Source organism: Caretta caretta, chromosome 2 (genome assembly GCF_965140235.1).
Source record: "Caretta caretta isolate rCarCar2 chromosome 2, rCarCar1.hap1, whole genome shotgun sequence".
In the NCBI taxonomy this organism is placed as follows: Eukaryota; Metazoa; Chordata; order Testudines; family Cheloniidae; genus Caretta; species Caretta caretta.
In genome coordinates, this window is record NC_134207.1 from 43,477,173 (window position 1) to 43,494,957 (window position 17,785).

At 47.7% G+C, this 17,785-nt stretch overlaps 1 protein-coding gene across 1 annotated transcript; it reads left to right on the forward strand.

Moving 5' to 3' along the window:
- The first annotated feature begins 9,492 nt into the window (after positions 1-9,492).
- On the forward strand, positions 9,493-11,564 carry LOC125632677 (uncharacterized). Its single transcript, XM_048841247.2, has 2 exons — positions 9,493-10,438; positions 11,027-11,564. The coding sequence occupies exons 1-2, from the start codon at positions 9,856-9,858 to the stop codon at positions 11,545-11,547; spliced, it is 1,104 nt and encodes a 367-aa protein (XP_048697204.2). The 5' UTR covers positions 9,493-9,855; the 3' UTR covers positions 11,548-11,564.
- The last annotated feature ends 6,221 nt before the right edge of the window (positions 11,565-17,785 follow it).

A 17,785-nucleotide genomic window follows, 5' to 3' on the forward strand; every position in this document is an offset into this window, starting at 1 on the left:
TTCTCTCACGCAGCGTCCTGCCTCGAAGTCTGGTTGCAGAGGCTTGGTCGGTATCTGCTCACCATCCACATACAAGGCCACAAAATTAATATCGTAATGCTTAAAATGAAAGGGATTTTTAGCGTAACTTCCGCTAAAGGCATCGTTATCCACGAACCCCAGGACAAGCATTTTGGGCAACTGTCCCAAGAACAGGTTCTCCTGGTTACTGACCCTGTTGCCCGCAGGGATGCTAAACACTTTCATTCCCACACGGTCCACGGGGTATTTGGCATTAGTGGTAAGCAGGGCCTCGGGGCCACCCGTACTTTCTTCACAAAAAGGGATGCTGATAGAATGCGCAGTTTAAAGCCTTTGGTTCCACTGCCCATTAAACAGAAAGGATCTTTACTGCGCATCAGTTTAATTTTCACATCCACTCCGTTCAACAATAGTTTTTCTTGAAAAAACAGGTCGCTGTGTAGATGACCCAGAAGCTCTACTGTTCTGCTTTGAGCGGTCAGCTTTGCACACCTCACAAACCCTAGATTCTCTCCATCCAAGTCTGTGTCTTCCTGTTGTCCGGCAGTGTCTTTGTAAAAGAGGCCAGCGGAAAATTGCATGGCGAGGGTGTCGTTGCTGTAATTGAGCACCGATTCTATAAAGGCCCTGTAAGGGTAACAGTTGTTGCTTTGGCTTACAAGACGGTCTCCGAGCGTGACATCCACCTGACTAAAAATAGAGGCCACTGGGTAATTCACGAGGCCCACCTCGGCGTCCACGTCGAGTTCAGTTCCGTCTCCTTTTACAATCTTGCAACACAGGTACAGCAGTGTGTTGTTTAAATCCATATAATCTATGCCATTCCCTGCTATAAAAAAGTCAATGGGGGCAGACTCCGTAACAGCCGACAGAGGTGGCACCTTGATGTAGATGCTTTTCTCAATGCTGGTCTGCGTAGGGGCTATTTGGAACAAGTCTAGTTCGGATTTGGTGCATTCTTCAGACCCGCAGTGACCGAAAGCCATGTTGATTAAAATATATCTCTTGTATCAGCCGGCAAGTGTTTCCTCTTTCGCCCAGGCTTCCCCTTGGACTTTTGCTTATGGCCGACCCTGCGGGTCAAAGCCCTTCTTTTAAAGGATTTCGGGGGACCTGCGCGTCGCGGGTATGACACATTTCTCTTTCTCTTCTTCCTCCTTTTAATGTACATCAGCCCCAATCCTTCCTGAGAAGCTGTGTTCCCCACCTTCTCCAGAACAGCGCAGGAGACGTGACCTACCACGTCTTTAGCTATGTTTTGAGCGGCGGTTTTTACGTGGGGTTTAATAATCTCTAGCCCCCTCCTCAAAAGCGGTACGGCTTTTTGAAAGAGGCTACGGAATAGTCCACCCACGCCTGCCCCATACATCATGGGGGCCCCGTGATATCTGGGAAGGGCGTATCCCGCCTGGGCTTTGTAATAGTTTCTGTAGACGTTGGGGGTCGCCGTAATTTTTTAGGATAGCCATAATACTGTTTTGCTTTTTTAGAAAACTCGCTCTCTCCGGGAGCGCAGGTGTAGCTTGATGATCACCTTGCCAAAGCGAAATGAGACGCTTTTGTTCTGATCTGTCTTTATTTCAGTGGTAATGGTGTCGATGTGGTGTTTACTGATAGGGACGTAATGAGGTTTATCGTAGGTGATGGTGACAAACTCATTGTTCCTTCCTTGGACGGGGACACAACGTAACAGGGGAACAGAAAAGTCCCCCACAAACTGATGTTCTACGATATCCGTGTACAGATACAAGGAATTAAAACCCCCTGTAATGTCTGCCGAGAAAGGGAATTTTTGGACACTGTGTTTGGGGCCCAAGCCCAGAATGTTAGCTAGCTCCCCGCTGGTAGAAAACATATAAGTAAAAGCGGCGGATTTAAGTCTAATTTTTCTACCCACAGGGTCGTAGTTCATGACCATCTCAGGCGGTCCGGGGTGACGAGCTATGATACAGTTCATATGATCCAGTAATTCGGGTATGGACGCGTAATAACCTCGTTGTAGGATGAAACTCCATGCCATATCTCCAAAGGTGACTTCAAAACGGGCGTCTTCGTTGATAGTGTTCCAGCTGTGCGGGTATTGTATTTCCACTAACCCCACCTCCCAGGCACCCTGGAGATCCAAGGGCTTAATTAGCCATATTGTAAAGTTCGAGCTTGTGTTTTGGGGAAAAACTGCAGAGCTGGCGTTGCTGGGCAAAGTAATGTAAAACCCGCCGTCGCTCATCTTCTCTGACTTTACGGGGAGGAATAACTTTTGTTTGTTTGTTGTTTGCGTCTAAATGTCACAGAGTTGAGAGGCTTTCACCCAGCTGTTAAACTTATCAGGCCACCCCAACCATTTTACCAGTAGTTGCTTTTTTCTCCCTTTTCCTTTCTCCGCTAGAACTTTTTCAACCCTGTAAATCCTGTCTCATTTGGGGTTTACTTTTTGTAATTCTTCAGGGTAAAAAGATCCAGTAACTGTCTCACCCTCGTAGTCTTTTAATCGGTATACAGGTCTCTGACCCCTGGTTAAGGCTTCATCCACTATGAATATCTCATCGGTAAATGTCTGTTCATAACCTTTTTCAAAAGCTTCTTTGGTTTTAGATAGTCTCACGTGGTCGCCTTTTCGAAAAGGGGCAACAACCGGTTTTATTTTAAAACCATCTCCATAAACCATTTTCCATACCTTCAGAGAATTTGAAGGGTTAACATCAGTGGGTCTGGTATGTATAGTTCTGTGAAAGCTCTGGTTGTAACTCTTTATAAAGTCAGGTAACACATCGATGTAGCGAAAGGTGTTATGGGCTGTAAAATATCTCCACATCCTAGTTTTTAAAGTTCTGTTAAACCTCTCCACAACCCCTGCTTTGACTTCATTATTAGTAACAAAATGGTGAATGCCATGCCGTTTTAACAATCTGCTTAAGGGTTTGTTCAAAAATTCTTTCCCCCAATCGGTTTGTAATTTTTGAGGCACACGCCCTTCGCTAAAATAGCTTTAAAGGCCTTGGATACCTCACCACTCGTCTTATCTCTTAGGCCTAAGGCCCAGGCATATTTGGATAGAATGTCTACCACTGTTAAGATGTACTTAAAATTGCTGTTCTTTTTGGAGAACTGGTGCATATCCACCAAATCTGCCTGCCATTGTGCATCCACATCTGAAACAATGGTCTTGTTTCTTTTAAAATGTATTCGAGCCGATTTGTGTAAACTATAAGCATCCTGGTCTGAAAGCCAAGCTGTTACTTGTCTTCTATTTAAAGTTTTACTATGCTTTTTGGCCACTTGAAAAAGAGGGTTCACCCCGCCAAAGCTCCCAACTTCCCCGGGGGTGTAATATATTTTCTTTAACAGAGCCGCCTGTGGAGACATGACTGTTACTGGTACCATCTTTTACTAACACAAGTGTGGGTGGGGGACAACATTCATATTAACACATTTAAATAAGTTTTATTAATCGCCTGGTTTAACACAACCTTTTACAACCGCCTGTAAAAATAGACGCCATGACTCCTAACATGAGGGTGTCTGTGCTGGTTCATTCTTCCATTTTGTCCTTTTCCTCTTGAGATCTGTGTCTCAGACATGAGCAAAAACAGCTGATGCATGATATATTTATTCCCACAGGGCTACCGATGTGTAAGTTCACAAAGGCCTCCAGAAAGGCATCATCGAGTTGTTGAGAGATTTTTTTCAAAAAAGAAACAGTGTAAGCACCCCACTGCTTGGTTTTTGATTTACACAATCCCTGGTTCCTAGCCCTCCCACCCCCCATTACACACCCCAACCCCGACCGTCACTTCTTAAACATTCATTATCTGAGCCACGTCTTTTTCATTCACCTTGTCCGCCCGTAACTCCCCCAAGCCATGATCACCTTCCACCTCTCGGGGGGTGGACAACAAGAGGCCATCATGCTCATCGTGGTGCCTCACAAGCAGCCGGGTTTCAGGGTCAGTTTCCAGTGTGTCCATCAACGGCTGGGCCAAAGGGTCCTCCTCAGAACTCTCGCTGATGTAGCGCTTTCTCCACACAAGTCCAAAGGCCCTCGGGGCTAAAACAAAGTCCGAAGTTCTCACGGGGGTGGTGAAGGAGTCCATGTTTCCAAGATTTCTAAAACACGTGCTCTTGGTAAAACACAGCCTCTTCTGCCCGACGCTGGGACTTATGGGGTGATGCATTCTTATGCTGCATTCTGATTGGCAGAGGGGCCACATGCCCCTCTTCTGGGCGGTTCACCCCATCCCAAAACCTGCCCTATTTTGGTCAAATCTGCTCTCGGGGGCAGCCTGATTGGTAGAGGTTGGTGGGAGGAGTTGTTAGAGGGGTCACACGAATCATTTCTGGACGGGTCACCCCGCCCCCGGAACTCATCCTGATTGGTCAAATCTCCTCTTGGTCCTATCGGAACAAAACCCCTCCTGATTGGTAGAGGGTGGGGGGAGGAGTTGTTAGAGGGGTCACAAGACCCGCTTCCGGAGAGGACACCCCCAACCCGGAACTCACCCTGATTGGTCAAAGCTCCTCTCTGGGCGGACCTACGGGGCGAAACCCATCCTGATTGGTAGAGGGTGGGGGGAGGAGTTGTTAGAGGGGTCACAAGACCCACTTCCAGAGAGGACACCCCGCCCCAGGAACTCGCCCTGATTGGTCAAATCTCCTCTTGGGGGAAGTCCTACAGGGGGGCGAAACCCATCCTGATTGGTAGCGGGTGGGGGGAGGAGTTGTTAGAGGGGTCACATGACATACTTTGCTTCCGGTCACGTGACAGCCTTGACCCTGGAAGTAATACCCCACATGGGGGTGGGACTTCTGGTCAAGGGGGGTGGGGTCATGGGGCGGGGTCATGGGGCGGGGTTAAAGGGTCAAGGGGTGGGGTGGGTGTCACATGACACACCTTGCTTCCAGTCATGTGGCAGCCTTGACCCCGGAAGCAATACCCCATGGGGTGGGACTTCCGGGGGCAGGGGTCAAGGGGCGGGGCTAAGGGTCAAGGGGAGGGGCTAGGGTTTGATTGACGGTAAGGCCCTTATACTACTAGCATTCTTAGAACTACAATACCCACCTGCGGAAGTGAAGAAACAGATTGATAGAGCCAGAAGAGTTCCCAGAAGTCACCTACTACAGGACAGGCCTAACAAAGAAAATAACAGAACGCCACTAGCCGTCACCTTTACCCCCAACTAAAACCCCTCCAACGCATTATTAAGGATCTACAACCTATCCTGAAGGATGACCCAACACTCTCACAAATCTTGGGAGACAGGCCAGTCCTTGCCTACAGACAGCCCCCCAACCTGAAGCAAATACTCATCAGCAACCACATACCACACAACAGAACCACTAACCCAGGAACCTATCCTTGCAACAAAGCCCATTGCCAGCTGTGCCCACATATCTATTCAGGGGACACCATCACAGGGCCTAATAACATCAGCCACACTATCAGAGCCTCGTTCACCTGCACATCCACCAATGTGATATATGCCATCATGTGCCAGCAATGCACCTCTGCCATGTACATTGGTCAACCTGGACAGTCTCTACGTAAAAGAATAAATGGACACAAATCAGAATTATAACATTCATAAACCAGTCGGAGAACACTGCAAATCTCTCTGGTCACGCAATTACAGACATGAAAGTTGCGATATTACAACAAAAAAACTTCAAATCCAGACTCCAGCGAGAAACTGTTGAATTGGAATTCATTTGCAAATTGGATACAATTAACTTAGGCTTGAATAGAGACTGGGAGTGGCTAAGTCATTATGCAAGGTAACCTATTTCCCCTTGTTTTTTCCTACCCCCACCCCTCCTCAGATGTTCTTGTTAAACCCTGGATTTGAGCTGGAAATGGCCCAACTTGATTATCATACACATTGTAAGGAGAGTGATCACTTTAGATAAACTGTTACCAGCAGGAGAGTGGGGTGGGGGGAGGTATTTTTTCATGCTTTGTGTGTATAAAAAGATCTTCTACACTGTCCACAGTATGCATCCGATGAAGTGAGCTGTAGCTCACGAAAGCTTATGCTCAAATAAATTGGTTAGTCTCTAAGGTGCCACAAGTCCTCCTTTTCTTTTTGTTTCTGTGTTCTCATTCCTGCTTGGTTTAATTTCAGTTTTATTTTACAGCTTTCTTCTGTTTTCTGCCATATATCCTCAGGCAACCATTCATTATGGTGTTTCTTCCTGAATCACAGCACTTCTTCACAGGGTTTGGTGAAAGTTTCTTTTACATGTTTCCAAAATGGGAGGGAGGGTTAAAATGAGACCCTTTCACTGACTCTTAATTTTATATAGTTGTTTGGCGCTTCTAATTTTTCTTCCTAAGTTCCACCCCCAGATCACTAATAATTGTTGCTGCTCTTGTCTGAGCTCACTCCAATTCATCTATTTCCTAGTGGTTTTGTGATGCCCAGAACTGAACATGATACTCTCGGTCAGGGGTTCTCACAGCAAATTTTTTGGTGGTCTCAGAGTTGCGGCCATCAACTCTTGCTGGTGGCTGCACCAACACTTTTTCCTAAGATACTTAATTAACTGTAGGAAAAACAAATAAATATGCACATATGCATGTCCAAATCATTGTAATTAATGTATGCAGATTTTTGTTTTGTGGACTCAATAATAAAAATAATGCTGTGAAAAGTGATGTTTGTATGTTGGTTAATACATTATCACTTTTCACAGCAGACTTAGTAGCTAGCTGGGAGGCTGTGATAAGTGATATTAACAAACATACAAGTATCATTTACACAGCCTCCCCCCTAGCTAATAAGTCTGCTGTGAAAAGTGATCTTGCATGTTTGTTAATACCACTTTTCTCAGTGTAACCCTTCTGCCAGGTCGAGTTGATAGCTGCAAGGGCCGGGTTCAGTACACAGGGGTTCCCTCTCATCAAAGCAAATGCAAAACTGGCTCGAGCCCCCACCCAGTGACCTGGGAAAATCTTACGCACCCCCTGGGCGCCTCATAGAGGCAATACTTCCCCTCTCGCAAGCACAGAGTCTCGGTGTAGCAGAGAATTTTTAATAACATGAGGTAAATGACATCAGCATTAAATTGGGAAAACACCACAACTAGGGTTCATCAGCCAAACCATGAGCAAAGACCCACCCCAGCAAATTGGGCCATGTCCTTTCCCTCAGGTTCTTGAGTCCCACAACCCAAACGTCTCTTGAGTCCAGCAATCCAAAAATCACCCAAAGTCCAACAACCCAAAAGTCCAGCCCCAGAGTTCAAAAGTTCATCTACAGAGTGTTACTCCCCAGTCTGGGTGAAAATGTGGAGGGGGGGGAAGAGGTAGGGGCACCTTACATGATCTGAAGCTGACTGCCCCGCAGCTCCATAGGGCTTCACTCCGATCTGCTCCACGAGCCGCCCCGCTCCACCAGCCATCCCACAAACTGCTCCGCTCCGCATCCCACAAGCAGCTCCCACTGTCCCATGAACTGCTCCACCAGCCGGTCCAGCCATCCCGCGAACTGCTCCGCTCCACAATAGATCTTCAGGCTCCCCACTACTTAACACAGGACTCAGTGATTTCAGCTCTTTGTTTCATGTTGTCTATGTATATAAATCTCCCCACTGTATTTTCCACTGAATACATCCGATGAACTGAGCTACAGCTCACAAAAGCTTATGCTCAAATAAATTGGTTAGTCTCTAAGGTGCCACAAGTACTCCTTTTCTTTTTGCAAATACAGACTAACACGGCTGCTACTCTGAAACCTTTAGCTCTTTAGTGATTTCAGCTTGTAGTAGTGGGAGCCTCAGTGCTGGTGCACCATAAGGCCAAAGTGAATTCAGCTCAGCACCTGTAGTTAGACTCCTAATAGACCCAAAATTAGCTCTGATGTTCTACAGTGGAGAGAGACAGAGGTGCAATTGATGTTTCAGGCCCACACCACCAGATACTAATACCTATCTCAAACCTCTCTCAATTCACAGAGAATTGGAACCCATGTCCCTTGCCTAGCGAGTGCTACGTAGTTGATGGCGAGTCCCTCCGTCATCACAAAAGGCCAAGTACAGTTCCACTGTCCTTGATTCCCATAATCAGGGTAATAACAATTTATTCTTCCTGCCCCAATAACAGAGACATTGGGGATCCCACAGCAGCCAAAGTGACCATTTGGGCAGCTATGGCCTCATTCTAGGCGGGGTAGGTGTGCCTATGCAAATGAGATCAGCCCCTGAAGTTCTTTTCCACAACTTGCCACACCTCACCACCAGATGTCAGGGTGGAGCTCATCCTGACTCTGCTTACATCAGCAGTCCCCAGGATGGCAGCGGAGGCTAGGGGAGATGTGGGGGATGGATGCAGGGCTGGGGAAAGCAGTGGGGGCCTGGGGTGATGGGAGATGGTGGTGGTGAGCCTGCATGGCTGGAGCTGGGTGTCAGCATCTGCTGCTGCATGGTCAGAGCTGAGGGCTGCGCAGCTGAAGCCAGGAGTCAGAGCCCACTGCTGCACAGTGGGGGCAGCATCCAGGACTGGCTCCTGCTGCCAGGCAGCTGGACCCCAGAACCGGAGCCACGGGCCAGGGGCTGGAGCCAGGGGCTGGAGCCATGGACAGGAGCCACCTGGCTGGAGCCGGGGGTTGGTGCCGAAGCCCCACTGCTGGAAACTGCTTTGGCGCTGCCCAACCACGCCAAGGCTGAAGACCAAGGGCCCCCTCCCTCCCAAGGTGGGTCAAGAACTCACCTTGCTCCTGCAGCCTCCTGCAGCATTGTGCCCAACTCGTCTCCAGTGCCTGTGCAGGGCAGCACCTCCAGGAGCAATAGGGAGGGAGAGGAAGAGGCCAGTACTTTGCCCACCACCCCCATCACCTCCCAGGAGGCTGTCATGGTTGCACGAAAAACCCTGGGGGCTGCATTTGAGAAATGCTGCTCTAGGTGCAGTCTCATGAGAGCAGTATAGAGAGGGCCTATCTTCTCTCTTCTCCAGGATGTGATGCTTCCATATGCAGCACAAAAGTACATGGATCTTTTTGGCTGACACACTGCATTCAAGCTTATATCTAATTTGATGACTATAAGAAACCAACCAACTAATAATATCATGGTAAAGGGGCAATGGGCAATAGTTTATATGTCTAATTTTTTAAAGTGGTTCTGTAAAAAACATAATATTAAGATGACTTGCCCAGTCACTACTTTGGTGCCTTTATTTCCTATACTACCATTTGCCTATAGTACCATTTCCCCCTTCCATTTGTCTGTTTCTGTGTTTGTTTTCTAGACTGTAAGATCTTCCGTACAGGAACCTTGCCCTTATGTTTGTACAGCACATAGCACATTGTATGTGCTACCAGAAATAACTATAAATTATAGTAATAAATGGTTTTCCACTCTCTCCCCCCACTCTGTTTCAGCATTATGAAGAGGCTGAAGACTCTGTCATTGACCCAAAAAGAAAAGGAGTACTTGTGGCACCTTAGAGACTAACCAATTTATTAGTTAGTTATTTGTTAGTCTCTAAGCCCTGGTCTACACTAGGACTTTAGGTCGAATTTAGCAGCGTTAAATCGATGTAAACCTGCACCCGTCCACACAATGAAGCCCTTTATTTCGACTTAAAGGGCTCTTAAAATCGATTTCCTTACTCCACCCCTGACAAGTGGATTAGCGCTTAAATCGACGTTGCCGGCTCGAATTTGGGGTACTGTGGACACAATTCGATGGTATTGGCCTCCAGGAGCTATCCCAGAGTGCTCCATTATGACCGCTCTGGACAGCACTCTCAACTCAGATGCACTGGCCAGGTAGACAGGAAAAGAACCGCGAACTTTTGAATCTCATTTCCTGTTTGGCCAGCGTGGCAAGCTGCAGGTGACCATGCAGAGCTCATCAGCAGAGGTGACCATGATGGAGTCCCAGAATCGCAAAAGAGCTCCAGCATGGACCGAACGGGAGGTACGGGATCTGATCGCTGTTTGGGGAGAGGAATCCGTGCTATCAGAACTCCGTTCCAGTTTTCGAAATGCCAAAACCTTTGTGAAAATCTCCCAGGGCATGAAGGACAGAGGCCATAACAGGGACCCGAAGCAGTGCCGCGTGAAACTGAAGGAGCTGAGGCAAGCCTACCAGAAAACCAGAGAGGCGAACAGCCGCTCTGGGTCAGAGCCCCAAACATGCCGCTTCTATGATGAGCTGCATGCCATTTTAGGGGGTTCAGCCACCACTACCCCCGCAGTGTTGTTTGACTCCTTCAATGGAGATGGAGGCAATACGGAAGCAGGTTTTGGGGACGAAGAAGATGATGATGATGAGGAGGTTGTAGATAGCTCACAGCAAGCAAGCGGAGAAACCGGTTTTCCCGACAGCCAGGAACTGTTTCTCACCCTAGACCTGGAGCCAGTACCCCCCGAACCCACCCAAGGCTGCCTCCTGGACCCAGCAGGCGGAGAAGGGACCTCTGGTGAGTGTACCTTTTAAAATACTATACATGGTTTAAAAGCAAGCATGTGAAAGGATTACTTTGCCCTAGCATTTGCGGTTCTCCTAGATGTAGTCCTAAAGCCTTTGCAAAAGGTTTCTGGGGAGGGCAGCCTTATTGCGTCCTTCATGGTAGGACACTTTACCACTCCAGGCCAGTAACACGTACTCGGGAATCATTGTAGAACAAAGCATTGCAGTGTATGTTTGCTGGCATTCAAACAACATCCGTTCTTTATCTCTCTGTGTTATCCTCAGGAGAGTGAGATATAATTCATGGTCACCTGGTTGAAATAGAGTGCTTTTCTTCAGGGGACACTCAGAGGAGCCCATTCCTGCTGGGCTGTTTGCCTGTGGCTAAACAGAAATGTTCCCCGCTGTTAGCCACAGGGAGGGGGGAAGGTTGAGGGGGTAGTCACGCGGTGGGAGGAGGCAAAATGCGACCTTGTAACGAAAGCACATGTGCTATGTATGTAATGTTAACAGCAAGGTTTACCCTGAAAGAGTGTAGCCACTGTTTTATAAAATGTGTCTTTTTAAATACCGCTGTCCCTTTTTTTTTCTCCACCAGCTGCATGTGTTTCAATGATCACAGGATCTTCTCCTTCCCAGAGGCTAGTGAAGCTTAGAAAGAAAAAAAAACACACTCGCGATGAAATGTTCTCCGAGCTCATGCTGTCCTCCCACACTGACAGAGCACAGACGAATGCGTGGAGGCAAATAATGTCAGAGTGCAGGAAAGCACAAAATGACCGGGAGGAGAGGTGGCAGGCTGAAGAGAGTAAGTGGCGGGCTGAAGACAGGGCTGAAGCTCAAATGTGGCGGCAGCGTGATGAGAGGAGGCAGGATTCAATGCTGAGGCTGCTGCAGGACCAAACCAGTATGCTCCAGTGTATGGTTGAGCTGCAGCAAAGGCAGCTGGAGCACAGACTGCCACTGCAGCCCCTCTGTAACCAACCGCCCTCCTCCCCAAGTTCCATAGCCTCCCCACCCAGACGCCCAAGAACGCGGTGGGGGGGCCTCCGGCCAACCAGCCACTCCACCACAGAGGATTGCCCAAAAAAAAGAAGGCTGTCATTCAATAAATTTTAAAGTTGTAAACTTTTAAAGTGCTGTACTTAAAGTGCTGTGTGGCATTTTCCTTCCCTCCTCCACCACCCCTCCTGGGCTACCTTGGTAGTCATCCCCCTATTTGTGTGATGAATGAATAAAGAATGCATGAATGTGAAGCAACAATGACTTTATTGCCTCTGCAAGCGGTGATTGAAGGGAGGAGGGGCGGGTGGTTAGCTTACAGGGAAGTAGAGTGAACCAAGGGGCGGGGGGTTTCATCAAGGAGAAACAAACAGAACTTTCACACCGTAGCCTGGCCAGTCATGAAACTGGTTTTCAAAGCTTCTCTGATGCGTACCGCGCCCTCCTGTGCTCTTCTAACCGCCCTGGTGTCTGGCTGCGCGTAACCAGCAGCCAGGCGATTTGCCTCAACCTCCCACCCCGCCATAAATGTCTCCCCCTTACTCTCACAGATATTGTGGAGCACACAGCAAGCAGTAATAACAGTGGGAATATTGGTTTCGCTGAGGTCTAAGCGAGTCAGTAAACTGCGCCAGCGCGCCTTTAAATGTCCAAATGCACATTCTACCACCATTCTGCACTTGCTCAGCCTGTAGTTGAACAGCTCCTGACTACGGTCCAGGCTGCCTGTGTATGGCTTCATGAGCCATGGCATTAAGGGGTAGGCTGGGTCCCCAAGGATACATATAGGCATTTCAACATCCCCAACAGTTATTTTCTGGTCTGGGAATAAAGTCCCTTCCTGCAGCTTTTGAAACAGACCAGAGTTCCTGAAGATGCGAGCGTCATGCACCTTTCCCGGCCATCCCACGTTGATGTTGGTGAAACGTCCCTTGTGATCCACCAGAGCTTGCAGCACTATCGAAAAGTACCCCTTGCGGTTTATGTACTCGGCGGCTTGGTGCTCCGGTGCCAAGATAGGGATATGGGTTCCGTCTATAGCCCCACCACAGTTAGGGAATCCCATTGCAGCAAAGCCATCCACTATGACCTGCACATTTCCCAGGGTCACTACCCTTGATATCAGCAGATCTTTCATTGCGTGGGCTACTTGCATCACAGCAGCCCCCACAGTAGATTTGCCCACTCCAAATTGATTCCCAACTGACCGGTAGCCGTCTGGCGTTGCAAGCTTCCACAGGGCTATCGCCACTCACTTCTCAACTGTGAGGGCTGCTCTCATCTTGGTATTCATGCGCTTCAGGGCAGGGGAAAGCAAGTCACAAAGTTCCATGAAAGTGCCCTTACGCATGCGAAAGTTTCGCAGCCACTGGGAATCGTCCCAGACCTGCAACACTATGCGGTCCCACCAGTCTGTGCTTGTTTCCCGAGCCCAGAATCGGCGTTCCACAGCATGAACCTGCCCCATTAGCACCATGATGCATGCATTGGCAGGGCCCATGCTTTCAGAGAAATCTGTGTCCATGTCCTGATCACTCACGTGACCGCGCTGACGTCGCCTCCTCGCCCGGTATCGCTTTGCCAGGTTCTGGTGCTGCATATACTGCTGGATAATGCGTGTGGTGTTTAATGTGCTCCTAATTGCCAAAGTGAGCTGAGCTGCCTCCACGCTTGCCTTGGTATGGTGTCCGCACAGAAAAAAGGCGCGGAACGATTGTCTGCCATTGCTCTGACGGAGGGAGGGGCGACTGACGACACGGCTTACAGGGTTGGCTTCAGGGAGCTAAAATCAACAAAGGGGGTGCCTGTACATCAAGGAGTATTTCAGGCAGGACTTCACGGAGGGTTCCAATAAGAAATGGTGCACCTAAGTTATCGTTCTTATTGGAACAAGGAGGTTAGCCTGGCCTCTGATTGATACATGGCTAGATTTACCTCGCTGCACCTTCTCTGTGAGTGACTGCAGTGTGACCTAGAGGAATGAGTCCCCTAGACAGGGGAGGAGGCAAATGAGTACAAAACAAATCTGGTCTATTTCTTGTTTTGACCCACTCCATCTATCTTTTACATCTTTGGCTGGCAGCAAACGGTGCAGAAGGACTGCATGCCATCCACATCTCATGGCTGCTCGGCAGAAGATGGTACAGTACGACTGCTAGCCATCCCCATCTCTTGCCTGCCTGGCAGAAGATGGTACAATACGACTGCTAGCAATCCTCATCTCTTGCCTGCCTGGCAGAAGATGGTACAGTACGACTGCTAGCAGTCCGTATCGCCTGCCCGCTCACCATAAGATGGTTCAATAGGACTGACTGCAGGACTAAAGAGAATGACCTGGTCAAGTCACTCCAAATTTAGTCCCTGCGCCCATGTCTGCCCAGGCGCTCCCAGCCGACGTGGCCAGGAGCACCTCGGACACGACGAGGACGACTACCAATCACATTGCACCGTCTGCTGCCAGAAGGCAATGGGTTGCTGCTACTGTGCAGCAAAGCCATACCGCGTCTGCCAGCACCCAGGAGACATAGGGTGACGGTTACCTGAGCGGGCTCCATGCTTGCCGTGGTATGGCGTCTGCACAGGTAACTCAGGAAAAAAGGCGCGAAATGATTGTCTGCCCTTGCTTTCACGGAGGGAGGGAGGGAACGGGGGCCTGACGATACGTACCCAGAACCACCCGCGACAATGTTTTAGCCCCATCTGAGTGCTCCATTGTGACTGCTCTGGACAGCACTCTCAGATGCCCGATTGTTTGCCGTTGCTCTGACGCCGGGAGGGGCGCTTACAGGGTTGGCTTCAGGGAGCTAAAATCAACAAAGGGGGTGCCTGTACATCAAGGAGTATTTCAGGCAGGACTTCACGGAGGGTTCCAATAAGACATGGTGCACCTAAGTTATTGTCCTTATTGGAACAAGGAGGTTAGCCTGGCCTCTGATTGATACATGGCTAGATTTACCTCGCTGCACCTTCTCTGTGAGTGACTGCAGTGTGATCTAGAAGAATGAGTCCCCTAGACAGGGGAGGGGGGGAAGCAAATGAGTACAAAACAAATCTGGTCTATTTCTTGTTTTGATCCACTCCATCTATCTTTTACATCTTTGGCTGGCAGCAGACGGTGCAGAAGGACTGCATGCCATCCACATCTCATGGCTGCTCGGCAGAAGATGGTACAGTACGACTGCTAGCAGTCCGTATCGCCTGCCCGCTCACCATAAGACGGTTCAATAGGACTGACTGCAGGCAGGACTAAAGAGAATGACCTGGTCAAGTCACTCCAAATTTAGTCCCTGTACCCATGTCTGCCCAGGCGCTCCCAGCCGACGTGGCCAGGAGCACCTCGGACATGACGATGACGGCTACCAGTCGTACTGTACCGTCTGCTGCCACAAGGCAAGGGGTTGCTGCTACTGTGTAGCAATGCCGTACCGCGTCTGCCAGCACCCAGGAGACATAGGGTGACGGTTACCTGAGCGGGCTCCATGCTTGCAGTGGTATGGCGTCTGCACAGGTAACTCAGGAAAAAAGGCGCGAAATGATTGTCTGCCCTTGCTTTCACGGAGGGAGGGAGGGAACGGGGGCCTGATGATATGTACCCAGAACCACCCGCAACAATGTTTTAGCCCCATCAGGCATTGGGATCTCAACCCAGAATTCCAATGGGCAGCGGAGACTGCGGGAACTGTGGGATAGCTACCCACAGTGCAACGCTCCGGAAGTCGACTCTAGCCTCGGTACTGTGGAAGCGCTCCGCCGAGTTAATGCACTTAATGCACTTAGAGCATTTTCTGTGGGGACACACACACTCGAATATATAAACCGATTTCTAAAAAACCGACTTCTATAAATTCGACCTTATTCCGTAGTGTAGACATACCCTAAGGTGCCACAAGTATTCCTTTTCTTTTTGCGAGTACAGACTAACACGGCTGCTACTCTGAAACCTGTCATTGACCCGCATCTTTTTCTCTTCTTAGATGTTTCTTTGATTTTTGTCCAAGGTTGAACCACTTTTATGTGGATGACACACAGCTCTGCACCTCCTATTACCTCTGTCAACTCTTGGCTAAACCACAACTTCCTATTACTAAAGACTAAAATCTTTGCTGTCCATGACTCTGACTCCACTGTCATTTTCTTCAACTCAGACCTTAACTTTCTTCCTTTCCTTTCTTTCTACTAAATTTTGAGGGGCATTCACTTGCTGTCCATCCCAAGTAAAATACTTACATGTTACCCTAGAAAGACCGTAACTTTCTTCCCGCAGTTGGTCAAAAAACATTTTTTTTAAGTTCATGTCCCTGCGTTTTATCAAACATTTTTGAATTTTGATTTTTGTTTTACCAGCTCTGTTGGTTTCCAAGGCCAGCAATGTTGAAGTCGTCTTTCACTCCAAAGTCCCCTTTTCTTCCAACATTTCCAAGTGACTTCCTTGATTCTATCTCTGCTGAAATTTATGTCCATGCCTTCACCTGTCCATTTCATATTCTAACTATTGCAATTCACTCTTTTGTGCGGCTGTCCTAAACCCTTAGAAGATTTGTCCATGGTCTCTGATTTCAAATCCACCTATTCACTCAACTTCTCCTGTACTTTTTCCCTCCTTTGTCTCACTTTTTGTGGGGGGTTGCGCTTTTGTTCAAGCTGTCTCATCTGTCTGGAACTCTCTCCCCCATTCTGAACCCTTCATGTTACTTTCCATTCTTAAATTGCACCTTCAAATCTTCTGTTTCTTTGCAGGTTATGATTAACCTTTTCTGTAAACTGAATTGTGATACACAGATTACTCATAATGTCTTGCATGTTTGTGCTGTTCAAACTTAAGTGTGTTTCTATTCTGAAAAGTAACTCTTTAAAATGACATTGTGGGATTTCATATTTATTGTCTCTCAAAGACTCTGGATTAAATGTGCTCAGTTTTTAAGTAACAAGGTATTTTTATCCAGTCAGTCCTGCAAACTTAGCCTAGGCTCTGAGAATCAAGCTGGGTTCTTCCTTGTTGAGTATTGTCAGTCACCATTAATCAAAGTTATTTAGATAGCTGTGCACGCTTAGTCTTCAAATTATGTCCTCAGTGACACCTGTGCAGTGACAGTGCATTCAGTGGGTTTGCACAGGTATATCTGATTGAGTTTAATAAAGAATTCTGTTGATGATGCAAAAGTAGTAATGGAATCCAATTCACTCCCATTTAACCGTGTTGTCTCTGCAGGTTTAACAGGAGTAGAAATCAGTGAAAAAAACTTATTTTTGCCACAACTCTCAGCAGATATGACGGACTACGCACAGAGAGCAGATCTACTGAATAAGAAGGGTCTTTTTTACATAAGCTCTTTTGAGAGTAGAACTTCAATTTAACTTTAATTTATTCCCATTTCAGTGTTTCATTAAATAATACTAACCAAGTACACTTCCTCCACGGAAGTCAAAGGATCAGGCACTTTGTTCTATAGTCTCAGTTTGACAGGCCGTATTCACTGCTGGCATAAGGAGTTCCCAGGTTGGAACAGGGATGAATTTGGCCTGACATGTGAAGATTATCAATCATTAATGCAGCTAACACCCTTGACGTCAAATTGATAACATTACCCTTTGCAAGGATTGTCTCTGACATTACTAAAACATGCTCAGACTTTGGGCAGCTCTCAGCAACTTGTTCTGTGTTTCCAAGGTACTATAGTAACAGACTTCAGTGTGAGCAATATACAATACAAATGGGTAGTTCAGCTGGGGTATTGAACTGTATATTGTATACTGGAATATTGAACTTGCTATACAATAGCAAGAGATTGCATGGATTGTGTATGGCTCAGAACACAGAGTGCAATTTTTAAAGTAGTTTAAGGGATTTGGTTACCCCATTTCCAGGCAGCTTTGAAAACCTCAGCTGTGCATTTCCGAGCAGCAGAGGTGGGTCAAGCAGGTATGAAGGAATATGAGTTCTCAATGTTGATGTGACAAAGGCCCATTGGTCCCAGCTGGCAATGGGTTCACTGTTTTGTAAAGCAACACCTAATAGGACTGACAAACTGACTACACCTAGGACAATGCTTTCCAGGTATTTATCCATAAATTATGTCATGTGATCTTAAATGAAAAGTAGGATCACACTGATTAATATCATTGTTCAATGTACATACAGATACCCATGCAACAAGTTATGTATGTACAGTGAAAATATGTTCCTAAAGTCTGAGTCGAGGCAGGGTTGACAAACAGGTTTCTGCCAGACAAAGGATGTATATTCATCTATCTTGGTTCCCATATAAATTAAGCATTGTAAGCCAACACATTAGAAGCCCCATTTACCTATGAAATCAACAGGACAGGAGCACACAGAAAGCACAAACCAAGGGGG

Bases quoted from the DNA above. Each gene is read 5' to 3' on its own strand.
- LOC125632677 (XM_048841247.2), top strand. From the start codon at position 9,856: ATGCAGAGCTCATCAGCAGAGGTGACCATGATGGAGTCCCAGAATCGC. The intron at 10,439-11,026 runs GTGAGTGTACCT...TTTCTCCACCAG, and splicing joins AGGCGGAGAAGGGACCTCTG to CTGCATGTGTTTCAATGATC.